At 47.3% G+C, this 24,732-nt stretch overlaps 1 protein-coding gene across 1 annotated transcript in view; it reads left to right on the top strand.

The window, feature by feature from the left end:
• Window positions 1-1,037: 1,037 nt before the first annotated feature.
• Window positions 1,038-24,732, top strand: part of GYG2 (glycogenin 2) — a gene marked incomplete at its 5' end in the record, with an annotated part of 91,021 nt that continues 67,326 nt past the window's right edge. The window contains 4 exons of the mRNA XM_021710013.1: window positions 1,038-1,110; window positions 1,189-1,330; window positions 6,619-6,793; window positions 8,652-8,814. Of these exons, the coding sequence (XP_021565688.1) occupies window positions 1,038-1,110; window positions 1,189-1,330; window positions 6,619-6,793; window positions 8,652-8,814 (553 nt within the window). The remainder of the gene's footprint in view (window positions 1,111-1,188; window positions 1,331-6,618; window positions 6,794-8,651; window positions 8,815-24,732) is intronic.

The following is a 24,732-nucleotide window of genomic DNA, read 5'->3' as shown; positions in this document are numbered from 1 at the left end:
CGCCGCCGCGTCCGAGTTGGCCTCGGTGGTGAGGCCAGAGCTGTTTTTCGGGGACTCGTGGGTTCTTCTTTCTGTGGCCAAGTCCAGCGGGGCGCGGGGGCTCACGCCTGTCACCCCAGCGCCTTGGGAGGCCGAGGCGGGAGGATGGCTGGAGGCCGGGGGGTCCCAGACCCGCCTGGGCCACAGAGCGAGACCCCGTCTCTGCCCAACAAGACAAAAGCATGACCTGAGGGCGCCCGGACAGCCCAGTGAGACCCCCGTGCCCTCTCTCGACGCTGGAGCCCTGGGGACGTTGGCAGGTTGTCTGCCGCGGCCACAGCCCTCCCGTCTGGGCTGTTCATTCATTCATTCACTTAGTTATGGATTCATTCATTCATTATTTATTTATGGGATTCATTGACTTGCTTTTTTTTTTTTTCTTTTTTTACTGGACTCAGGGTCTCCCTCTGTCGCCCCGGGACCCAGTTGTTTAAAAGTGGCTTCATCCCTCCATCCGTGCACCCATTCCTTCACTTACTCATTCATTCATTCACTTATTTATGGATCCATTCATTCATTATTGATGTATGGATTCATTGATTTCTTTATTTGCTTTATTTACTGGAGTCAGGGTCTCCCTCTGTCGCCGGAGAACCCAGTTATTTGAAAGTCGCTTCATCCATCCGTTCATTCATTCATTCATTCACTTATTCCTTCCTTCATTCCTTATTTATGGATTCATGTGTTTATGTATTTTACTTCTTTACTGGAGTCAGGGTCTCCCTCTGTCGCCCAGGAGCCCGGGGGTTTGCAGGTCACTTCATTCATTCATTTGCTTATCTATGGACTTATTTATTGGAGCCAAGGTCTCTATCACCCGGGCTGGAGACGCCGCGACAGGCTCACGGCTCACCACAGCCTCAACCCTCTGAGCTCCGGTGATCCTCCCACCTCAGCCTCCCCGAGTAGCTGGGACTACAGCTTGACACCACCCCGCCTGGCTGATCTTTGTGTTGATTTTTTTTTTTTTTCCGGTAGAGCTGAGGTCTGGCCACGGTGCCCCAGCGGGTGTCGGACTCCTGAGCTCCACCCGTCCTCCCGTCCCGGCCTCCCAAAGGGCTAGGATGACGGGTGTGAGCCGCCACGACCTCTGTGGTCGCCCGAGGTCTCTCCGGTGTCTAACTCTGGCGCTCTTGTCGGTGTTCACAGTGGCTGACCAGGCCTTTGTCACGCTGGCCACCAATGACATCTACTGCCAGGGGACCCTGGTCCTGGGCCAGTCCCTGAAGAGCCACCGGCTGACGAGGAAGCTGGTGGTGCTGATCACGCCTCAGGTGTCCCGCCGGCTCAGGTAAGACTTGGAGATGCCACCTGTGTCCTGCTAGGTCCTGGCATGAGGACCGTCACCTCTGTCCCCCGCAGGCACTGTCGTCATGACTGGAGGCCTTTTTTTTTTTTTTTTTTGGAGTCAGGGTCTTGCTATCTTGCCCAGGCTGCAGTGCACTGGCACAATCACAGCTCACCACAGCCTCGGCCTCCTGGGCTCGGGGGATCCTCCCACCTTCGCCTCCCGAGTCGCTGGGACTACAGGCGTGTGCCACCGTGCCGCACTAACGTTTAAATTTGTCGTCGTGACAGGGTCTTGCTCTGTTGCCCAGGCTGGTCTCGAACTCCTGGGCTCCGGCGATCCTCCTGCCTCTGCCTCCCAAAGGGCGAGGATGAAACGTGTGAAGCACCACACCCGGCTCCCGATGGCTTCTTTTCATGAACCTTGATGCCATTGGACTAAAATACGGACCTTAAGGAGAAAATTATTTCTGGCAAAGCAAGAAGCAAGCAAAATTGCAGGCCGGGCTCGGTGGCTCAGCCTGTGATCCCGCGCTTTGGGAGGCCGAGGTGAGTGGATTGCCTGAGCCCGCGGGTTCGAGACCCGCCTGGGCAACTTGGCGAGACCTCATCTCTACAATAAATCAAAAATCAGCCGGGCGTGGTAGCGCGCGCCTGTAATTCCGGCGACTCGGAAGGCTGAGGCGGAAGGATGGCCGGAGCCCAGCGGGTCGAGGCTGCGGTGGCCGGGAGCGGCCGCTGCCCTCCAGTCTGGGCGACGGAGTGAGGCTCCAACTCAAAAAAAAACCCAACGGTCACACAAAAAAACATGCAGTATGTAGAGTAAATAATTGTTGTAAATATTTTTGCAACACTATGCTAGTTTAAAATACATATATATATACATGTGAATATATATGCACGTGTATATTTAGAGACAGGGTCTCGGTATGTTGCCCAGGCTGGTCTCGAACTCCTGGCCTCCAGTAATCCTCCTGCCTCAGCCTCCCAAAGTGCTGGATGACTCACGTGCGCCACGGTGCCTGACCTAAAAGACCTTATATTATCCAATATACTTTTTAAATAAAGGGTGGACAGAGAGACCTTGAATAGCACGTAGAGGAAAACAAAGCAAGAAGTATTACATACGTTTATATTTTTCTGCATGTAAGAATTCGGGCGGGAAGCATTCAGTAATTAATCGTAATGCTCACATTTTAGATATACTGACAGTGACCCTATATGCGGCGGTCACCGCTCTATAAGCATAAAAGCAAAATCCATTATATATGTAAAATATATAATCTATCATACGTATAATCTGCTGTGTCTAAACAAGATCTATTATATACAACATATATTTATGTTTATTAAAAATGTCTTTATAAATAAATAGAGAGAGAGATCAACCCCCAATTTTTGATCAATAAATTCCAGTTTCTTTTGGGTCCCCTCTCATCTGTCTGTCTGTCTATCTATCCCATTATTTAACTCACAAGTAAGGCAGGTCAATCAGTAAACCTATCTGTTAAATGATGAGTAAGCCTTCTCCGAGACGTTATTCATTATGCAAACAATTATTTTTTCTCTCATCCACCACGAGCCACTTTGAAAAATCGATTGCGTGCCCCTGGGAGCAGGAGGCGCGGAACAGGCTGCTCGAGTGTCGTCCTCTGCGCCTGTCATGCACAGATTTGGATGTCGGTGGTAGAACAAGGAACGCACAAGAAACCAACCCAGGTCCTCTCAGACTCTTGAAACCAGAAGCGCTCTCCTAAATCACTAGTCTGAACGATGCAGTAGCTAAGGAAATTATTGCAGGGTGAAGACCGCCTGTTCTAGCCAAAGAAGGTAGCTGATTTGAGGTCAGAAGGGAAAATACCGCTGAATAAATGATCCAGCGTAAATACTTAAAGCAAACAAACAGAAATACAGAAAGCGAATAGTAGGAAGCAATTCATGAAGATAAAAAAAAAACAAAACGGCATAATTGGGAATAAGAAACGAATATTCATAAGAATAAGCTTTCAGGGAGGCTGAGGGGGGAGGATTACATGAGGCCACGATTTCCAGACCTGCCAGTCTGGGACACACGGTGAGACCCTGTTTCTACCACCAAAAAAAATTTTTTTTTTAAAATGATCTAGGCTGGTAATACACACCTGTAGTATGTGGGAGGATCACCTGAGCCCAGGAGTTTGAGGCTGCATGGGGTCTTGATTGCACCACTGAACTCCAGTTGACTCAAAAAAAAAAAAAAAAATTTTTGAGAAACAACATGGCAGAACTAGAGGGACGGGGTCAGTGTTGCAGACGGCGTTGAGCTTTTATAGGACGCCTTATGTGTGCATTTCACAATCGTTTGCAGGTTTGCGAGCTGGTATCCAGTGGTCCTCAGGGCATTGTCGATGACCGTAAATGACCAGGGGTGTGGGTGTTAAGAGACCCCCCCCCATTGTCCCAGCGGTGTGGTACCAGCACGTCACAGGGTGGTCTCTCTGCAGGAGAGAAAAAAAAAAAAAAAAATCCCACGAGCATCCCAGAAGTCCAGCGGAAAACAAATTGTTGTCACGAAACTTAATTCTGCTTCCAGGAGCTTATTTGAAGGAAACAAGCAGAGCTGAGCCGAAAGATTTAGGGTGTAAATCACAGAGCTCTTTGTCGCAGAGAAAAGTGCCCCCGTAGACATCAAGCGCTGACATTCCGAGAGCGCCAAGAATGAAGGGGAAAAACGTAAATGCCTTCCAGGGTCCGGGCGTGGCTGAGACAAGCTGAGAATTCTGGTGAAAGGTCACCCTGAGATGAAATCAGCTTTGTTAGCGTCGTTCGAAAGCAAAACAAGGGTGTTGCACACGTGCAGATCTCAAAAGTTTTGCCCCTCAAAGACCTTTGAGGGGAGTGAGTTGATGTGTGCTCCAGCCAAATGGAAGGGGAATCCAATGAAGACACAGGAAATCCAGTAAGTCAGAAAGTAGCTGGGCCTGGTGGCACGTGCCTGTAGTCCCAGTGACTCGGGAGGCTGAGGTGGGAGGATCACCTGAGCCCAGGAGGTTGAGGCTGCGGTGAGCCATGGTGAGACCTTGACTCTGCCCCCCACCCCCCAGAAAAGTCTGATAAATACTAAGAACAGGAAAACGATCAAGCAAAACCGAAGGACTCCATCCAAATACCAGCGGTAGCAGTGATTACAATAAAGGCGAATGGATTAAAGTTTCTTTGAAAAAAGAGAGACTTTCGGCATGGGAAAACAAACAGAAAATCCGGGCATATGCTATACATGAGGTAGCTCAACCACTAAAAATGTTAAAAATAAATGGATTCACATGGTGTAATATGATGCTTTCCCACCCTTGAATCCATGATGCCCGGTTGAATCCATGATGCCCAGTGGTTTTATTTCTTGTAATCTTCTAGACTCTTTGACAGAACCTCGGTTTTTCACTGACGTGTTCTGACTTTGACTTTTTAAAAGGAATCATCAATTATTTTATAGATTACTCTTCAGTTTGGGTTTGTCCAGTGTTTTCTCACAATTGGGTTGAGGTCATGCATTTTTTTTTTTTTTTCCCCCGAGTTGGAGTCTCACTCTGTCGCTCAGGCTGGAGTGCAGTGGCACACTCATGGCCACCCCAGTGTCAACCTGCTGGGCTCCAGTGACCCTTGCACCTCAGCCTTCCAAGTAGCCAGAACTACAGGCACACGCGACCACACCCAGCTGGTTTTTTTGATGTGTTGTAGAGACGAGGTCTCCCCATGTTGCCCAGGTGGGTCTCGAACCCAGGGGCTCAGGCAATCCTCTCACCTTGGCCTCCCAAAGTGCTGGGATGACAGGCTTGAGTCACCACACCTGGCCGAGCTTATGCATTTCTGCGCGCGCGCACACACACACACACACACACACACACACCCGCCACACACACCCACCACACACACGTTATTAGAAGTGATAGTGTTTATTTTGGGGTTTTTTTTTTGGTTTTGTTTTTCAGTGTGTTGTCTCTAGGAATACATGGTGTCACTAGGTCTTGTCCTGGTGGGGTTGAACTTGATTACCTGGATAAAGTGATGTCTTCTGGAGTTCTCTACGGCAAAATTATTTTTTGCTCTCGTCATGAGTCAATATCTTGTGAGAGACCCATTAAGATTATGCAGACAGCCTGTTTCTCCTCAAATTTTCGCCCTTTGATGAAAGCATCCATCAGTGAATCTTGTCGGCCGCGGTTGTTATGGGGTATTTGCCCCATGGTGATTTTCGATTTTCTATTCATTCTTTCTAGACTTATTACTTGGAATTCTTTTGTGAGGTCCACCTTTCTCGTCTTGTGTATTTGTTTCTTTGTCACATCAGTGGAGATCCGTAAAGATGTATTTCATGCTTTGGGTCTGTTGTTTATTTTGCTGATCAAATTGTTTTAGCTTGAGTCATTGGGAGTTCCCCCTAGTTTGGCCTCCTGTTTCTTTTGACGTGCCCCCGCCCCCATTTTCTAGCACTTGTTTATACTTTTTGCTATCTCAGCATGTGCCGAGCTATGACAAAGTTGCATTTCAGCACAAATAAACAAATAGGACAGAGGTGAATTTCATTTCGATTAAAAGTATCTTTCCTGCCTCGAGACTCAAACTTGTAGGCAACTAACAACGTGGGTTTTGAATACATAAAGTCAAAACCGATAGATCACCACAGACAACTGTGGGTGTCCACCTGCATTGACTTCCCACTGCCCATGTGTTTTACAGAGGAAAGCCACCTTCTTAAGAGATGGCCCAAGCCAGTCTAGCATCTTAAGACAGTTCTGTTCAATTTGCCAGGTTTTCCAAGTAGGCGTACGTTTTGGGCATGAGTGAAAATGGCGCACAGTTCTCAGGCAAGCGTGGAAAATAAACTCTTTTTTTTTCTGAGTTGGAGTCTCACTCCGTCGCCCAGACTGGAGTGCAGTGGCCGCTCCCGGCCACTGCAGCCTCGACCCGCTGGGCTCTGGCGATCCTTCCGCCTCAGCCTTCCGAGTAGCCGGAACTACAGGCGTGCGCTGCCACGCCCGGCTGATTTTTTGATTTATTGGAGAGAGGAGGTCTCGCCAAGTTGCCCAGGCGGGTCTCGAACCCGCGGGCTGAGGCAATCCACTCACCTCAGCCTCCCAAAGTGCGGGATCACAGGCTGAGCCACCGAGCCCGGCTGGAAAATAAACTCTTCACGTGAAGACCACAGTGAGTGTAATGGGGCGTTAGATTTGCAACAGCGTCTTCTGGAAGGGGAAGGTTGTTCTGTGCTGCACGTTCACCTGCTGTCCCGGTCTTCGGACACGCGTTTTTCAGGGTCCTCCTCTCGCGGGTGTTTGATGAGGTCATCGAAGTGAATCTGCTGGACAGCGCAGACTATATCCACCTGGCCTTTCTGAAGAGGCCTGAGCTCGGGGTCACCCTCACCAAGCTTCACTGCTGGACTCTCACGCATTACAGCAAGTGTGTCTTTCTGGATGCGGACACTCTGGTGAGTTCCGGGGATGGTGAAGACCAGGTTGCCCGCACGACGAGGGGCCCTCACAGACCGGGCCTCCCCGTCCTCAGGCGGGCTGTCGGCTCCTGTGGGTAGATTCCTGTGAGGTGATGTCCGTCTCTGCCTCGGACATGGACATACAGTCCTTCAGAATCCGATCTATGACGTACCCCCGGGACTGTGCTAGATAGACCTGCCGAGGACCGTGCAGGATTGGAAGACATGTCCCTTCCTCAAGGGTGGTTTACAAGCATCCCTGAGTGTGATAGATGCTAAATCCATCCACGCTGTTGCAAAGTCCAAAAATGCGTCCTTCTTTATGGCTGCGGGATCTTCCATCGTGTACATGTACCACATTTTTCGTATCCAGTTCACTTTTGTAGAATCACATTATTTCAACTGCCCAAAGGAGAATCATTAGGAAAGAAATGTTTTTGCCTTGATTGCATGTTGAGTTTGGTGGTCCTGACTGGATGGATATAGCTGACCTCTTTTTTTTTTTTTTTTTTTTTGAGTCGGAGTCTCACTCTGTCGCCCAGACTGAAGTCCAGTGGCCCTCCCGGCCACCGCAGCCTCGACCTGCTGGGCTCCGGCGATCCTTCCGCCTCAGCCTTCCGAGTAGCCGGAACTACAGGCACACGCTACCACGCCTGCTTCGTTTTTGAATTATTGTAGGGCTGAGGTCTTGCCAAGTTGCCCAGGTGGGTCTCGAACCCGCAGACTCAGGCAAATACACTCACCTCGGCCTCCCAAAGCACGGAATTACAGGCTGAGCCACCGAGCCTGACTCAGCTGACCGCTTGAGCAGTGGCATCTCCTCATTGTCATTTGGGAGAGTGACATGCAGTGTAGACATTCACGATGGATACTTTCAGAAGCAGCCTTTGGAAAATCAAAACGTAAAATGCCATCAGAGTGTTGGAAGTCAGGTCCCAATTGATTGTTTTGTTCAGGCAAAAGCAGCTCTGTCGAAAGTGGGGGGAAAAGGGACAATCGCGTCATGAGATTAATGTGCTTATTTCCCCCCACAAGACCACGACTTAGAAAGTCAATTATGGGGTAGAGGGGATTGCCATTAGTAGTGAAATTTCCCCCAGGCCAATGATTACAGTACGTGGACTTTCAAACTGCTACATAGTTTCGCCGGTCACATTTGCTAGAGTAGAGAGACTATCCAACCAAGAGAATTCTACAGAGGGACGTAAGAACCTTGAGGAATGAATTTCAGACTGTGTTACATCCACTGCTTGAAACAGACTGGAGAGAAGTCTTTGTCTGGTTTTTTTTTTTTTTTTTTTTTGAGTCAGATTCTCACTCTGTCACCCAGACTGGAGTGCAGTGGCTGCTCCCACCCACCGCAGCCTCGACCTGCTGGGCTCCGGCAATCCTTCCGCCTCAGCCTTCCCAGTAGCCGGAACTACAGGCGCGCACTACTACGCCCAGCTAGTTTTTGATTTATTGTACAGATGAGCTCTCGCCAAATTGCCTGGGCGGGTCTCGAACCCGCGGGCTCGGACAGTCCACTCACCTCGGCCTCCCAAAGTGCTGGGGTTACAGGCCGAGCCACCAAGCCCGGCTTTTTTCTCTGTTTTGGACAAATGTTTCTCCTTTGAGTATAAGCCCCCCAAAAGTGCAATCTTTCAAGCTGTGAGGCTCAAACTTGTACGCAACTAACAACACGGGTCCTGAATACGTAAAGCCAAAAAGCCATAAGCCAGAAAGTTTTATCAGAGCCACTCAGAAAACCGAGCACAGATTTCCAGTCACCCAGAATGTGCCCCCTCCCCAAATCCCTTTTGCCCACGGGGGCTAAGAGAAGCCTCATGAGTCTCTCTGTGTTTCGCTCCACCAGGTCTTGTCCAATATTGACGAGCTGTTTGACCGGACAGAGTTTTCTGCAGCTCCCGATCCTGGGTGGCCGGACTGCTTCAACAGCGGGGTGTTCGTCTTCAGACCGTCCCTCGAAACGCACAGCCTCCTGCTGCGACACGCCACGGAGCATGGCAGCTTTGATGGTGAGCGCGCAGGGCCTGGAATTCAGGCAGGGAGGCGAGGGCGGGTACCCAGATCCCTGCCAACGAATGGTCGCTTGACGCAGACAAAGAGGGGAATCGAAGAACAATTCCCGTCAGGGTGACGGGAAGAGACCGGGAAGCTCATAGGTAAACATGAAGGAACCGCGGAAAAGACCCTTGGTGCCAGGTGCGGTGGCTCATGGCTGTCAGCCCAGCACTTAGGGAGGCTGAGGCAGGAGGATTGCTTGGGTTTGAGAGAAGCCTGGCCAACATAGCACGACCCTGTCTGTACCAAAAAAAAAAAAAAGAAGAAGAGAGTAGAAAGAACAGCTCAGTGATGCCGACTGATAACAATAGGTGAGCCAACCTTTCTTTTTTTTTTTTTGAGTCGGAGTCTCACTCGGTCGCCCAGACTGGAGTGCAGCGGCCGCTCCCGGCCACTGCGGCCTCCACCTGCTGGGCTCCGGCGATCCTTCCGCCTCAGCCTTCCAGCGCGCGGGTTCGGGGCCAACGTTTCTCTAAGGGTCCAGATAGTAACTATTTTCCGAATTACGGTCCAGACTCAAAATCACCTCCAATTTATTTAGCAAAAAATTGTGTATTTACTCTTATATGTTTAAATGTCAGTCACCTTCAAAGGACTCTCTGTTGGGTGCAGTGCACCTAAGCGGGTTGGTTTTTCCATGGCTCAAGACGGTTTTTGAACTCGTGCACGTTGACACCTTTTAGTGTGCCTGCCGGTTTTTTGGTTTCGCCTCTTCCACCTGGGCAAAACGTTTCCCTGGGAGGCCTTTTTCTCATCTGGAAAAATCAAAAAAAAATTACCCAGGGCGACAGCGGGTGAACAGGGAACGTGGGACACGGGGGTCATGCTGTGTTTGGTCAAAAACCGCGCAACCCTCAGCGCGGTGTGGACAGGTGGACGCGTCCATCACCCGTCGTGACACGGGCCAAGGCGTGGAAAGAATGTCCAAAAAAGATTTCACAGACGGCCAACACGGCCTCTCACAACAGCGCGAGCTGGTCCTCGATGCCGACGGGTTCCTGAAACACGTACCTCGCGGCGGGGGGAAAGCCTACAAGGGGCCTCACCCGTCCTAAAAAATTTCTGGTTTCTTTCGGGTCCCCCCCTTGCATGGTCATGCACCGCCCAACGATGGGGCTTCCCGTCGAGAAACGTGTTGTCAGGGGATTTTGTTGCGGCGAAAATCACTGTCCTCGGCCTCCCCGCATGCTGGGATGATGGCCGCCAGGCCCAAGCCAACACGCAGTCTCACGGGACCGCCATCTTACCGTGTCCCGCTTTGACCTGCGTGGCGTTGTTGGGTGTCCTGAAGGAGAGGAGCGTGTGGCAGCGTCCCCATAAAACTTTATGTGTAGACACAGCCGGAGGGGGCCGTGGGCTCAGCCCTGATGTGAAATAAAAGCAAAGATGAGCCCCGGTGAGGATGGAGCGTGAACGAAATGGGAGGGAAAGCCATGGCGGCCGCCAGGTAGGATTCACAGGAGGGAGGATGCGTCGAGAGACTTGGAGGCCATTGGAGGATGAATTTCTGGGGGGTGAGCCAGGCTCGGTGGCTCAGCCTGTCATCCCGCGCCTTTGGGAGGCTGAGGTGAGTGGATCGCCTGAGCCCGCGGGTTCGAGACCCACCTGGGCAGCGAGACCTCATCTCTGCAATCAATCAAACAATCAGCCGGGCGTGGGAGCGCGTGCCTGTAATTCCGGCTACTCGGAAGGCTGAGGCGGAAGGATCGCCGGAGCCCAGCGGGTCGAGGCGGCGGTGGGCGGGAGCGGCCGCTGCCCTCCGGTCTGGGTGACCGAGTGAGACTCCAACTCAAAAATAAATAAATAAGTAAATTTCAGAGGGTTGTCGGTGGAGAATTTTGGAGAGAGTGTGCACTTTTGCGGGGAGACCCCCCCTCAAAAAAAAATCCCAAATTCATTTTTGGAGGTCGGGCCCCTCGGGGATCCAGAATCTCCCCCCTGCCCCGACCCAGGCGTGGCGCATTCTAGGAACCCGTCAGCCTCCATGACCAGCCGGTGCTGGGGTGAGAGGCTGTGCTGGGTGTCCGTGAATTTTTCTTGGATTTTTTCCAAGGCGTTTGAAAGTTCGTGACGGGTGACGGATGCGTGCACCTGCCGGCACGGCGCTGAGCGTCCAACCGTTTTTCACCCCACGTGGCACGACCCCCGTGGCCCACCCTCACGATTCTACCCAGTCTCACCCCGAAATCAACCCTTTTTGGGGGGGGGGGTTTCCCCGGACGAAAAAAAAAAGTCGACCGAGGGAAGCGCCTGGCCGACGTGGAAGAGGTGAAACAAGAAACGGCGGAAGCGCAGACGGGCGTCAACACAAATACGAACGTGGAGTTTTTGGTGAATGAATTCTGGGTTTTTGGGGGGAAGGGGGTGCCCCCTCGTGTTGGTTTAAATTGGTGGTTTGGGTGGCCAGTCGCTTTGGAGAGCACCGAGGATGTGTTTGGGGTCAGAGAGGAGGGACGCAGTGAGGACATTGGCCGGCAGATGTTTGCTTTGAGCTCTTCGGACACATCTTGCCTTCCTTTTTTGAGTTTTCCCGCTTTCGCTTTGAGTGGTTTGGCATTTCCGTACGGGCTGAGGACGCCACGTGAAATGCTTCGTGGAACAAGGCCGGTCTGTAGGCACAGAAGGGCGGATGGGGAGGAAAGATCGAAAGAAGGAAGGGGAGCCCGAAACGTGAGACGATAGCTGTCATCCTCTCGATCGATCGATCGATCGAACGGCGACACAGGAACCAAAGGGCTCGACCCATCCTGAGGAAGGGTGGGGCAGGAACTTTGAGAAGGTGACACAGGAAGTGAGGGGCTACTCTGTGCTAGTAAAAGCTTTGGCAGGAATGTTGAAAAGGTGACACAGGAACTAAAGGCCGAGTTATGTCCTGGGTAAAAGCTCTCGGAGGAAGGATGAAAAGGTGGACACAGGAAGCAGAGGGTACTTCCGTCACCAGTAAAAGCACCGGGGGGAATTTTGAAAAGGTGACACAGAAACAAAGACATCTCGTTCCATCCCAAGTAAAAGCTTTGGCAGGACCTTTGAAATGTGGCAACAGGAAGTAAAGGCCGGGTTATGTCCTGAGTAGCAGCTTTGACAGGAACTTTGAAAATGTGACACAGGGACAACCGGATTAGTTCCATCCTAAGTTAAAGCCTTGGCAGGAACCTTGAAAAGGTAACACAGGAACTAAAGACCGAGTCATGTGTTAATTAAAAACTCTGATAGGAACTTTGAAAATGTGACACAGGAAGTAAAGACTGAGTTCTATCCTGAGTAAAAGCTCTGACAGGAACTTGGAAAGGGGACACAGGAACTAGAGCGCTAGTGCCGCCCACTGTAAAAAGCTCAGACAAGAACTTGGAAAGAGTGACACAGGAACTACAAGGTTAGTTCCGTCTTGAGTAAAACCTCTGCCAGGAACTTTGAAATTGTGGCACACGAACAAAAGGGCTAGTTTTCTCCTGAGTTAAAAAGTTTTGTTCTGGACTCTGAAAATATGACACAGGAACCAAAGGGCTAGTTCTGTTGTGAGTGAAAGCTTGGTCAGGAACTTTGGACATGTGACACAGGAACTAAGGGGCTATTTCCATCATGGGTAAAAGCTCTGCCAGGAACATTGGAAAGGTGTGACACAGGAACTAAAGGGCTATTCTGTTCTAGTTAGAGGAGGAACTTTGAAAAAGTGACACAGACACAAAAAAATGGCTCGTTCCACGCCGAGTAAAAGCTTTGGCAGGACTTTGGGAATGTGGCACGGGAAGTAAAGGCCGAGTTATGGCCTGAGTAAAAGCTCTCAGAGGAACTATGAAAAGGTGACACAGGCAGCAAAGGGTAGTTCCGTGATGAGTGAAAGCTTTCACAGGAACTTTAAAAAGGTGATCCAGGAAATGAAGGGCGAGTCTGTTGTAGTGAAAGCTCTCGGAGGAACTTTGAAAATGTGACACAGGAAAAGCAGGGCGAGTTCCATCCTTAGGAAAGGTTTTGCCAGGGACTTTGAAAATGTGACACAGGAACTAAAGGGCTGATACCATCCTGAGTAAAAGCTCTGAGAGGAACTTTGAAAAGGTGACACAGTCATTAAGGGCTAGTTCCATCCAAAGAAAAGGATCAGAGGGCAACATTGAAAAAGTGACAAGGAAACTCCAGGGTCAGTTCCATCTTGAGTAAAAGTTCTGACAGGAACTTTGAAAAGGTGACATAGGAAGTAAAGGGCTAATCCCTTCTAGTAGAAGCTCTGGAAGGAACTTTGAAAATGTGACACAGAAACCAAAGGGCTAGTTGCATCCTGAATAACGCCCTGGGAGGAACTTTGAAATGGTGACACGAGACCAAAAGGCCTAATTCCGTCCAAAGTAAAAGCTAAAGACAGGAACTTTAAACAGGTGACACAGGAAACAAAGGGAGAGTTCCGTAAAAGAAAATGCTTAGACAGGAACTTGCAGAAGTGACACTGGAACTAAAGGGCTCATTCCATCCTGAGTAAGAGCTTTGGCAGGAATTTTGAAAAGGTGACACAGGAACTAAAGGGCTGGTTTCATCCAGAGTAAAAGCTCAAGACGAACTTTTGAAAAGGCAACCACAAATGAACTAAGGGCTAGTCTGTTTTAGGAAAATCTCTGGGAGGAACTTTGAAAATGTGACACAGGAAAAACAGGGCTATTTCCATCCTGAGTAAAAGCTTTGGGAGAAAATTTGAATAGGCGACACGGGAACTAAAGACTGAGTGATATGATGAGTAACAGCTCTGACAGGAACTTGGAAAGGGGACACAGGAACTAGAGCGCTAGTTCCGTCCACAGTAAAAGCTCAGACAGGAACTTGAAAAACCAACACAGGAACTACAAGGTTAGTTCCGCCTCGAGTAAAAACCTCTGCCAGAAACTTTGGAATTGTGGCACAGGAACTAAAGGCTGAGTTATGTCCTCAGTTACAGCTCTTACAGGAACTTTGAAAATGTGACAGAGGAACTGAAGGGCTACTCCGTTCAAGTAAAAGCTCCAGGAGGAACTTTGAAAAGGTAGTACGGGCACAAAGGGGCGAGTTCTATCCTGAGTAAAAGTTTTGGCAGGAACTTTGAATAGGTGACACAGGAACTAAAGCGCAAGTTCCAAAGCACAGGAACTACAGGGTCGGTTCCATCTCGAGGAAAAGCTCCGACAGGCACTTTAAAGAGGTGACACAGGAAATAAAGGGCTAGTCTGTTCTAGTAAAGGCTCTGGGAGGAACTTTGAAAATGTGACACAGGAACAAAAGTGGCTCCTTCCATCCCAAGTAAAAGACTTGGCAGGAACTTTGAAAAGGTGGCACAGCGACTAAAGACGAAGTTATGTCGCGTGCAAAAGCTCTGATAGGAACTTTGAAAATGTGACACCAGAATCAAAGGGCTAGTGCCATCCTGAGTAAAAGCTCTAGGAGGAGCTTTGTAAATGTGACACAGCCAGAAAAGGGATTGTACGGTCTTGAGTAAAAGCTTTGGAAGGAAATTTGAAAAGGTGACACAGGCACTAAAGGCCGAGTTATAGCCTGAGGTAAAGGTCTGGCAGGAACTTTGAAAGGCAACACAGGAATTAGAGGGCTAGTTCCATCCTGAGTAAAAGCTCTGAAAGGAACTTTGAAAACGCAGCACAGTAGTTAAAGGGCTGGCTCCATCCAAAATAAAGGATCAGAGGGCGACATTGAAAAAGTGACAAGGGAACTCCAGGTTTATAATTCCATCTTGAGTAAAAGCTCTGGCAGGAACTTTGAAAAGGTGACACAGGAAGTAAAGGGCTAGTCCATTCGAGTGAAAGCCCTGGGAGGATCTTTGAAAATGTGACACAGGAACTAAATGGCTAGTCTGTTCTAGTAAAAGATCTGGGAGGAACACTGACGATGTGACACAGGAACAAAAGGGATAGTCTGTTCTACTACAGGCTCTGACAGGAACCTTGAAAATGTGACACAGGAAGGAAGGGCTAGTCCATTCTGGTGAAAGCCTTGGAAGGAAATGTGAAAAGTTGACACAGGAACTAAAGACCGAGTTATATTCTGAGTAAAACTCTGACAGGAACTTTGAAAGGTGACACAGGAACTAGAGCGTTAGTTGCGTCCACAGTAAAAGCTCAGACAGGAAATTTGAAAAACTGACACAGGAACTACAAGATTAGTTCCATCTTGAGTACAACCTCTGCCAGGAACTTTTTTTTTTTTGAGTCGGAGTCTCACTCTGTCGCCCAGACTGGAGTGCAGTGGCACGCTCCTGGCCACCGCAGCCTCGACCTGCTGGGCTCCGGCGATCCTTCCACCTCAGCCTTCCGAGTAGCTGGAACTATAGGCGTGCGCTACCACGCCTGGCTGATTTTTTGATTTATTGTAGAGATGAGGTCTCGCTGCCCAGGTGGGTCTCGAACCCGCGGGCTCAGGCCATCCACTCACCTCAGCCTCCCAAAGGCGCGGGATTACAGGCTGAGCCACCGAGCCCAGCTCTGCCAGGAACTTTGAAAAAGTAACACAGGAACAAAAGGGCTAGTTCCGTCCAGAGTAAAAGCTTTGGCAGGCACTTTGAAGAGGTGACACAGGAAATAAGGGAAAGTCCGTCCTAGTGAAAGCCCTAGGAGGGATTTTGAAAATATGACACAGGAGCCAAGGGCTAATTCTGTCCTGAGAAAAAGCACTGAGAGGAGCTTTGAAAAGGCCACACAGTTATTAAAGGGCTAGTTCAGTCCAAAGTAAACGATCAGACAGCAATGTTGAAAAGGTGACCAGGGAACTCCAGGGTCAGTTCCATCTTGAATAAAAGGTCTGAGAGGAACTTTGAAAAAGGTGACACAGGAAGTAAAGGGCTAGTCGGTTCTAGTAAAAGCTCTGGGAGGAACTTTGAAAACGTGGCACAGGAACAAAAGGGCTAGGTCCATTCTGAGTAAAAGCCTTAGCAGGAACTTTGAAATGGTGACACAGGAATGAAAGGGCTAGTGCCTTCCAAAGTAAAATCTAAGGACAGGAGCTTTCAAAACGTGACACAGGAAACAAAGGGCTTGTTCTGTCAAGAGTAAATGCTCAGACAGGAAGCTACAAAATTGACACAGTAAAGCTGAACTTTGAAGAGGTGACACATGAACTAAAGGGTGAGTTCCATCCGAAATAAAAGCTTTGGCAGGAGCTCTGAAAAGGTGACACCGGAACTAAAGGACTAGTCTGTTCCAGTAAGAGCTCTGGCAGGAACTTTGTAAATGCGACACAGGAACAAAGGGGCTAGTTCCATCCTGAGTAATAGCTTTGGAAGGAAATGTGAATAGGTGACACAGGATCTAAAGGCCGAGTTATATCCTGAGTAAAAGCTCTGACAGGAACTTGGAAAGGTGACACAGGAGCTAGAGTGCCAGTTCCGTCCACAGTAAAAGCTCAGACAGGAACTTTGAAAAACTGACACAGGAACTACAAGGTTAGTTCCATCTTGAGTAAAACTTTGAAAATGTGACATAGGAACAAAAGGGCTACTTTATTCTCAGTGAAAGCTCTGTCATGGACTTGAAAATGTGACGCAGGAACCAAAGACCGAGTTATGTCCTGAGTTAAAGCTTTTAAAGGGACTTTGAAAATGTGACAGAGGAACTAAAGGGCTACTCCATACAAGTAAAAGCTCTAGAGGGACCTTTGAAAAGGTGACACAGGAACAAAAGGGCTAGTTGCATCCTGAGTAAAAGTTTTGGCAGGAACTTTTAATAGGTGACACTTGAACTAAAGCACTCGTTCCATGGTACAGGAACTACAGGGTTGGTTCCATTGAGAGTAAAAGCTTTGCTTTAAAACTCGAAAAAGCAGAAGTTTAAAAAGGTGGCACAGGAAATAAAAGCATGGTCCATTCCAGTAAGAGCTCTGGGAGGAACTTTGAAAAGGTGACACAGGAACAACAGGGCTAGTTCCATCCTGAGTAAAAGCTTTGGCAGGAATTTTGAAAATGGGACACAGGAACTAAAGACCAAGCAATGCCGTGTGTAAAAGCTCTGATAGGAACTTTGAAAATGTGACACCAGAATCAAAGGGCTAGTTCTGTCATGAGTGAAAGCTCTAGGTGGAACTTTGCTAATGTGTCACAGGAAGAAAAGAGCGTGTTCTACTTTGACTGAAAGCTTTGGCAGGAACTTTGAAAAGGTGACACAAGAACTAAAAGCCGAGTTATGTCCTGAGTAAAAGCTCTCACAGGAACTTTGAAAGGTGACACAGGAACTAGAGCGCCAGTTCCGTCCAAAGTAAAAGGTCAGGCGGAACTTTGAAAAACTGACACAGGAACTACAAGGTTAGTTCCATCTTAAGTCAAAACTCTGCCAGGAACTTTGAAAATGTGACACAGGAACAAAAGGGCTAGTTTAATCCTGAGTAAAATCTTGGTTATGAACTTTGAGAATGTGACACAGGAGCGAAAGGCTGAGTTATGTCCTGAGTTAAAGCTCTTACAGGAAATTTGAAAATGTGACAGAGGAACTAAGGAGCTACTCCATTCAAGTAAAAGCTGTAGGAGGAACTTTGAAAAGGTGACACAGAAGCAAAAGGGCTAATTCCATCCTGAGGAAAACCTGTGAAAGGAACTTTGAAAAGGCGACATCGTAGTTAAAGGGCAGTTCCGTCCAAAGTAAATAATCAGAGAGCAACACTGAAAAAGTGACAAGTGAATTCCTGGATTATAGTTCCATCTTAAGTAAAAGCTCTGGCAGGAACTTTGAAAAGGTGACACAGGAAGTAAAGGGCAGGTCTGTTCTAGTAAAAGCTCTGAGAGGATCTATGAAACTATGACACAGCAACCAAAGGGCTAGTCCGTTTCAGTAAAAGATCTGGAAGGAACTTTGAAAATGTGACACAGGAAACAAAGGGCTAGACCACCCAGAGTAAAAGCTCTGGGAGGAACTTTGAAAATGTGACACAGGAACAAAAGGGCTTGTTCCATCCTGAGTAAGAGCTTTGGCAGGAACTTTGAAGAGGTGACACAGGAACTAAAGGCCAAGTTATATTCTGAGTCAAAGCTCTGGTAGGAACTTTGAAAGTGGACACAGGAATTAGGGTGCTAGTTCCATCCTGCATAAAAGCTCTGAAAGGAACTTAGAAAAGGCGACATAGTAGTTAAAGGGGTAGTTCCATCCAAAGTAAATGATCAGACAGCAACATTGAAACGTGACAAGGGAATTCCTGGGTTAAGTTCCATCTTGAGTAAAAGCTCTGGCAGGAACTTTGAAAAGGTGACACAGGAAGTAAAGGACTAGTCCATTCTACTTGAAAGCTCTGGGAGAATCTTTGAAAATGTGACACAGGAACTAAATGGCTAGTCTGTTCCAGTAAAAGATCCGGGAGGCACACTGAAGATGTGACACAGGAACAAAAGGGATAGTCTGTTCTACTACAGGCTCTGACAGGAACTTTGAAAATGCGACACATGAACTAAAGGGCTAGGCCATTCTTGTGAAAGATCTGGGAGGAAGTTTAAAAATGTGACACAGGAACCAAAGGGCTAGACCATCCCAAGTAAAAGCTCTGGGAGGAACTTTGAAAATGTGACATGAGACGAGTTCAGTGGCTCAGCCTGTAATCCCGCGCTTTGGGAGGCTGAGGCGAGTGGATGGTCTGAGCCCGCAGGTACAAGACCCACCTGGGCAACTTGGCGAGACCTCATCTCTACAATAAAACAAAAAATTAGCCGGGCGTGGTAGCGCGCACCTGTAGTTCCAGCTACTTGGAAGGCTGAGGCAAAAGGATCTCCTGAGCCCAGCAGGTCAAGGCTGCAGTGGCCGGGAGCGGCCACTGCACTCCAGTCTTGGTGACAGAGTGAGACTCCAACAAAAAAAAAAAAAAAAAAAAGGGAAAGAAAAGAAAAGAAAATGTGAGATGAGAAAAAAAGGGCTTTTTCCATCCTGAGGACAAGCCTTGGAAGGAAATTTGAAAAGGTGACACAGGAACTAAAGACCAAGTTATATCCTGAGTAAAGCTCTCACAGGACCTTGGAAAAGTGACACAGGAACTAGAGCGCTAGTTGTGTCGACAGTAAAAGGTCAGACAGGAACTTTGAAAAACTGACACAGGAACTACAAGGTTAGTTCCGTCTTGAGTACAACCTCTGCGAGGAACTTTGAAAATGTGACACAGGAACAAAAGCACTAGTTCCACCCTGAGTAAAAGTTTTGGCAGGAACTTTGAAGAGGTGACACAGGAAATGAAGGGGTAGTCCATTCTAGTAAAAGCTCTAGGAAGAACTGTGAAAATATGACACAGGAGCAAAAGGGCTGATTCCATCCTGAGTAAAAGCTCTGAGAGGAACTTTGAAAAGGACACAGAGTTATTAAAGGGCTAGTTCCGTCCAAAGTAAACGATCAAGCAGCAATGTTAAAAAGTGACAAGGGAACTCCAGGGTTAGTTCCATCTTGAATAAAAGGTCTGAGAGGAACTTTAAAAGGTGACACAGGAAGTAAAAGGCCGGTCTGTTCTAGTAAAAGCTCTGGGAGGAAGTTTGAAAATGTGGCACAGGAACAAAAGGGCTAGGTCCATCCTGAGTAAAAGCTTTGTCAGGAACTTTGAAATGGTGGCACAGGAATGAAGGGGCTAGTGCCATCCAATGTAAAACCTAAAGACAGGAACTTTCGAAAGGTGACACAGGAAACAAAGGGCTCGTTTTGTCAAAAGTAAATGCCCAGACAGGAACTTCCAAATTGACCCAGGAACTACTGCCTTAGGTCCATCTTGAGTAAAAGCTGAAACGGGAACTTTGAAGAGGTGACACATGAACTAAAGGGCTTGTTCCATCCGGAGTAAAAGCTTTGGCAGGAGCTCTGAAAAGGTGACACCGGAACTAAAGGGCTAGTCTGTTCTAGTAAGAGCTCTGGCAGGAACTTTGAAAATGCGACACAGGAACAAAGGGACTAGTTCCATCCTGAATAAAAGCTTTGGAAGGAAATGTGAATAGGTGCCACAGGATCTAAAGGCCGAGTTACATCCTGAGTACTGCTCTCATAGGAACTTGGAAAAGTGACACAGGAACTAGAGAGCTAGTTCCGTTCACAGTAAAAGCTCAGACGGGAACTTCGAAAAACGGACACAGGAACTACAAGGTTAGTTCCATCTTGAGTACAACCTCTGCCGGGAACTTTGGAAATGTGACATAGGAACAAAAGGCCTGGTTTATTCTTAGTGAAAACTTTGTCATGGACTTGAAAATGTGACGCAGGAACCAAAGGTCGAGTTATGTCCTGAGTTAACGCTCTTACAGGGACTTTGAAAATGTGACAGAGGAACTAAAGGGCTATTCCATACAAGTAAAAGCTCTAGAGGGACCTTTGAAAAGGTGACACAGGAACAAAAGGGCTAGTTCCATCCTGAGTAAAAGCTTTGGCAGGAACTTTTAATTGGTGACACTTGAACTAAAGCACTCGTTCCATGGTACAGGAACTACAGGGTTGGTTCCATTGAGAGTAAAAGCTTTACTTTAAAACTTTAAAAAGCAGAAGTTTAAAGAGGTGGCACAGGAAATAAAAGCATGGTCCATTCTAGTAAAAGCTCTGGGAGGAACTTTGAAAAGGTGACACAGGAACAACAGGGCTAGTTCCATCCTGAGTAAAAGCTTTGGCAGGAATTTTGAAAATGTGACACAGGAACTAAGGCCAAGGTTTTTTCTGGGTAAACGCTCTCAGAGGAATTATGAAAAGGTGACACAGGAAGCAAAGGGCTAGTTCTGTCATGAGTGAAAGCTTTGACAGGAACTTTGAAAAGGTAACACAGAAACTAAAGGGCTAATCCGTTCTAGTAAAAACTCTGGGAGGAACTTTGAAAACATGACACAGGAACAGCAGGGGTACTTCCATCCTGAGTAAGAGTTTTGGCAGGAATTTTGAAAAGGTGACACGGGAACTAAAGGCGGAGTTATTTCCTGAGGAAAAGCTTTGGCAGGAACGCTCAAACGCTGACACAACAACTAAAGTCCAAGTTATGTCCTGAGTATTAGCTCTGATAGGAACTTTGAAAACGAGCCACAAGAACTAGAGGGCTAGTCCCTTCTAGTTAAAACTCTGGGATGAATTTTGAAAAAGTCACACAGGAACAAAAATGGCTTGTTCCATCCTGAGTAAAAGCTGTGGCAGCAACTTTGAAAAGGTGACACAGGAATCAAAGGACTAGTTCCATCCTGAGTAAAAGCACGGGGAGGAACTTTGAAAATGTAGCACTGGAAGAAAAGGCCTTGTTCCATCTTGCGTAAAAACTTTCGAAGGAAATTTGGAAAGGTGACACAGGAACTAAAGGCCGAGTTATGCCCTGAGTAAAAGCTTTGGCAGGAACTTTGAAAAAGTGACACAGGAATTAAGGCCCGAGTTATGCCCTGAATAAAAGCTTTGGCAGGAACTTTGAAAAAGTGACACAGGAATCAATGCCCAAATGTGACATAGGACCAGAAGGGCTACTTCCATCCTGTAAAAGCTTCGGCAGGAACTTTGTAAAGGTAACACAGGAAGTAAATGGCTAATTCTGTCCAGAGTAAAAGTTCTGAGAGGAACTTTGAAAAGTGACCCCGAACTACAGGGTTAGTTCCATATTGAGTAAAGGCTTGGACTGGAACTTTGAATAGGTGACACAGGAACCAAAGGGCTCGTTCCATCCTGAGTCAGAGCTTTGGCAGGAACTTTGAAGATGAGACACAAACAGCAGGGGTAGTTCCTTTCTTAGTAAAAGGTTTGACAGGAACATGGAAAAGGTGACACAGGAACTAAAGGCCGAGTCGGGTCCTCAGTAAAAGCTCTCAGAGGAACTATGAAAAGGGGACAAAGGACGCAAAGGGCTAGTTTGGTCATGAGGAAAACCTTTGGCAGGAACGTTGAAAAGGTGACACAGGAACAAAAATATTTAGTTCCATCCTGGGTACAAGCTCTGGCAGGAAATTTAAAAATGCAACTCATGAACTAAAGGCCGAGTTATGTCCTGAGTATAAGCTCTGGCAGTTATTTTGAACATGTGACACAGGAACTAAAGGGCTATTCCATCCCATGTAGAAGCTCAGACAAGGACTTTGACAAGGAGACACAGGAACCAAAATGCTAGTTCCACCCTGAATAAAAGTTCTGGCATAACTTTTTAACGAGTGACACAGAAATTAAAAGGGCTAGTTCAATCATGAGTAAAAAGCTTTGGCAGGAACCCTGAAAAGGTGACACACAGGAACTAACGGCCAAGTTACGTCATGAGTAAAAGCTCTGACAGGAACTTTGAAAAGGTGACACAGGAAGAAAAGAGCTTGTCCCATCCTGAGTGAAAGCTTTAGAAGGAAATTTGAAAAGGTGACACAGGAACTAAAGGCCGAGTTATATCCTGAGGTAAAGGTCTGGCAGGAACTTTGAAAGGTAACACGGGAACTAGAGCGCCAGTTCCGTCCAAAGTAAAAGGTCAGATGGAACTTTGAAAAACTGACACAGGAACTGCGAGGTTAGTTCCATCTTGAGTGAAACCTCTGCCAGGAACTTTGAAAATGTGACACAGGAACCAAAGGTCGAGTTACGTCCTGAGTTAAAGCTCTTACAGGAAGTTTGAAAAAGTAACAGGAACTGAAGCACACTACTCTGTTCAAGTAAAAGCCCTAGGAGGAACTTTGAAAAGGTGACACAGGCACAAAAGGGCTTGTTCCATCCTGAGTAAAAGCTAGGCCAGGATCTTTAGATAGGTGACACAGTAACTAAAGCACTAGTTCCGTGGCACAGGAACTATGGGGTTGGTTCCCACTCGAGTAAAAGCTCTGACAGGAACTTTCAAAAGGTGACACAGAAAGTAAAGGGATAGTCCGTTCTAGTAAAAGTTCTTGGAGGAGCTTGGAAAACGTGACACAGAAACTAAAAGGCTAATTCCATCCTGAGTCAAAGCTCTGAGGGGAACTTTGAAAGACGACAGCATAATTAAAGGACTAGTTCTGTCCAAAGTGAATGACCAGACGGCAACATTGAAAAAGTGACAAGGGAACTCCTGAGTAAAAGCTCTGTCAGGACCTTTGAATAGGTGACACCGGAACTAAAGCCTTAGTTCTGTGGCACAGGAACTACAGGATTGGTTCCATCTTCAGTAAAGTCTCTGGGAGGAACTTTGAAAATGTGACGCAGGAAGTGAAGGGCTAGTCCGTTCTAGTAAAAGTTGTCTTTAGTTCCTGTGTCACACTTTGAAAGTGTGACACAGAAACCAAAGGACGAGTTCCATCCTGAGTAAAAGCTCTGGGAGGAACTTTTAAATGGTGACAGAGGAACGAAAGGGCTAGTGCCATCCAAAGTAAAAGCTAAAGACAGGAACTTTAAACAGGTGGCATAGGAAACAACGGGCTATTTCTGTCAAAAGTAAATAACCAGACAGGAGCTTGCAAAAGTGACACACGAACTAAGGGGCTCATTCCATGTTGAGTAAAAGCTTTGGCAGGAACTTTGAAAAGGTGGCACAGGAACTAAAGGGATAGTTTTGTCCAAAGTAAAAGCTGACAATGGGAACTTTGAAAAGGCAACACACGAACTCAAGGGCTAGTTCGTTCTAGTAAAAGCTCTGGGAGGAACTTTGAAAATGTAACACAGGAACAAAAATGATTTGTTCCATCCTGAGTAAAACTTTGGAAGGAATTCTGAAAAGGTGACACAGGAACTAAAGGCCGAGTTATATCTTGAGTAAAACCTCTGACAGGAACTTTGAAAGGTGGCACAGGAACGAAGGTGCTAGTTCCATCCAAATTAAAAGCTCAGACAGGAACTTTAAAAACGGACACAGAAACTACAAAGTTAGTTTCATCTTGAGTATAGCCTCTGCCAGGAGTTTTGAAAATGTGAAAAGGGACAAGAGGGCTAGTTTTATCCTGAGTAAAAGCCGTGTTATGAACTTTAAAATGTGGCATAGGAACTAAAGCCTGAGTTAAGTCCTGAGTTAAAGCTCTTACAGGAGCTTTGAAAATGTGACACAGGAACAAAAGGGATAGTCCATTCTACCAAAGGCTCTGGGAGTGCCTTTGAAAATGTGACACAGGAACTAAAGGGCTAGTCCTTTCTGGTAAAAGATCTGGGAGGAAGTTTGAAAATGTGACACCGGAACCAAAGGGGTTAGTTGCATCCCAAGTAAAAGCTCTGTGCGGAAATTTGAAAACGTGACACAGAAAGAAAAGGACTTGTTCCATCCTGAGTAAAAGCTTTGGAAAGAAATTTGAAAAGGTGACACAAGAACTAAAGGCTGAATTATATCCTGAATAAAAACTCTGACAGGAACTTTGAAAGGTGGCACAGGAACTACAGGGTTAGTCCCATCCTGAGTAAAACCTCTGCCAAGAACTTTAAAAAGGTGACACAGGAACAACAGAGATAGTTCCATCCTGAGTAAAAGCTTTGGCAGGAATTCAACTTTAAAAAGGTGACACAGGAACTAAAGGCCAAGTTACGTCCTAAGTAAAGGCTTTGGCAGGAACTTTCAAAAGGTGGCACAAATTTAAAGTCCAAGTAATGTCCTGAGTATCAGCTCTGGTAGGAACTTGAAAAACGTGGCACAGGACGTAAAGGGCAAGTCTGTTCTAGTAAAAGCTCTGGGAGGAACTTTGAAAATGTGACACAGGAACAACAGGGCTAGTTTCATCCTGAGTAAGAGTTTTGGCAGGAACTTTGAAAAGGTGACACAGGAACTAAAGGCGGAGTTATGGCCTGAGTAAAGGCTCTTACAGGAACTTTGAAAGGTGACACAGGAAGTACAGCGTTAGTTCCGTCCAAAGTAAAAAGTCAGACCGGAACTTGAAAGAGTGACACAGGAACTACAAGGTTAGTACCATCTTGAGTAAGACTTCTGCCAGGAACTTTGAAAATGTGATACAAGCTGGGCTCGGTTGCTCAGCCTGTAATCCCGTGCCTTTGGGAGGCTGAGGTGAGTGGATTGCC

This window comes from Carlito syrichta, unplaced genomic scaffold, assembly GCF_000164805.1.
Source record: "Carlito syrichta isolate Samal-C Ts95f unplaced genomic scaffold, Tarsius_syrichta-2.0.1 Scaffold287915, whole genome shotgun sequence".
NCBI lineage: Eukaryota > Metazoa > Chordata > Mammalia > Primates > Tarsiidae > Carlito > Carlito syrichta.
The sequence above is the reverse complement of the archived record's forward strand: the minus strand, read 5'-3'. Positions and strand labels throughout refer to the sequence as shown.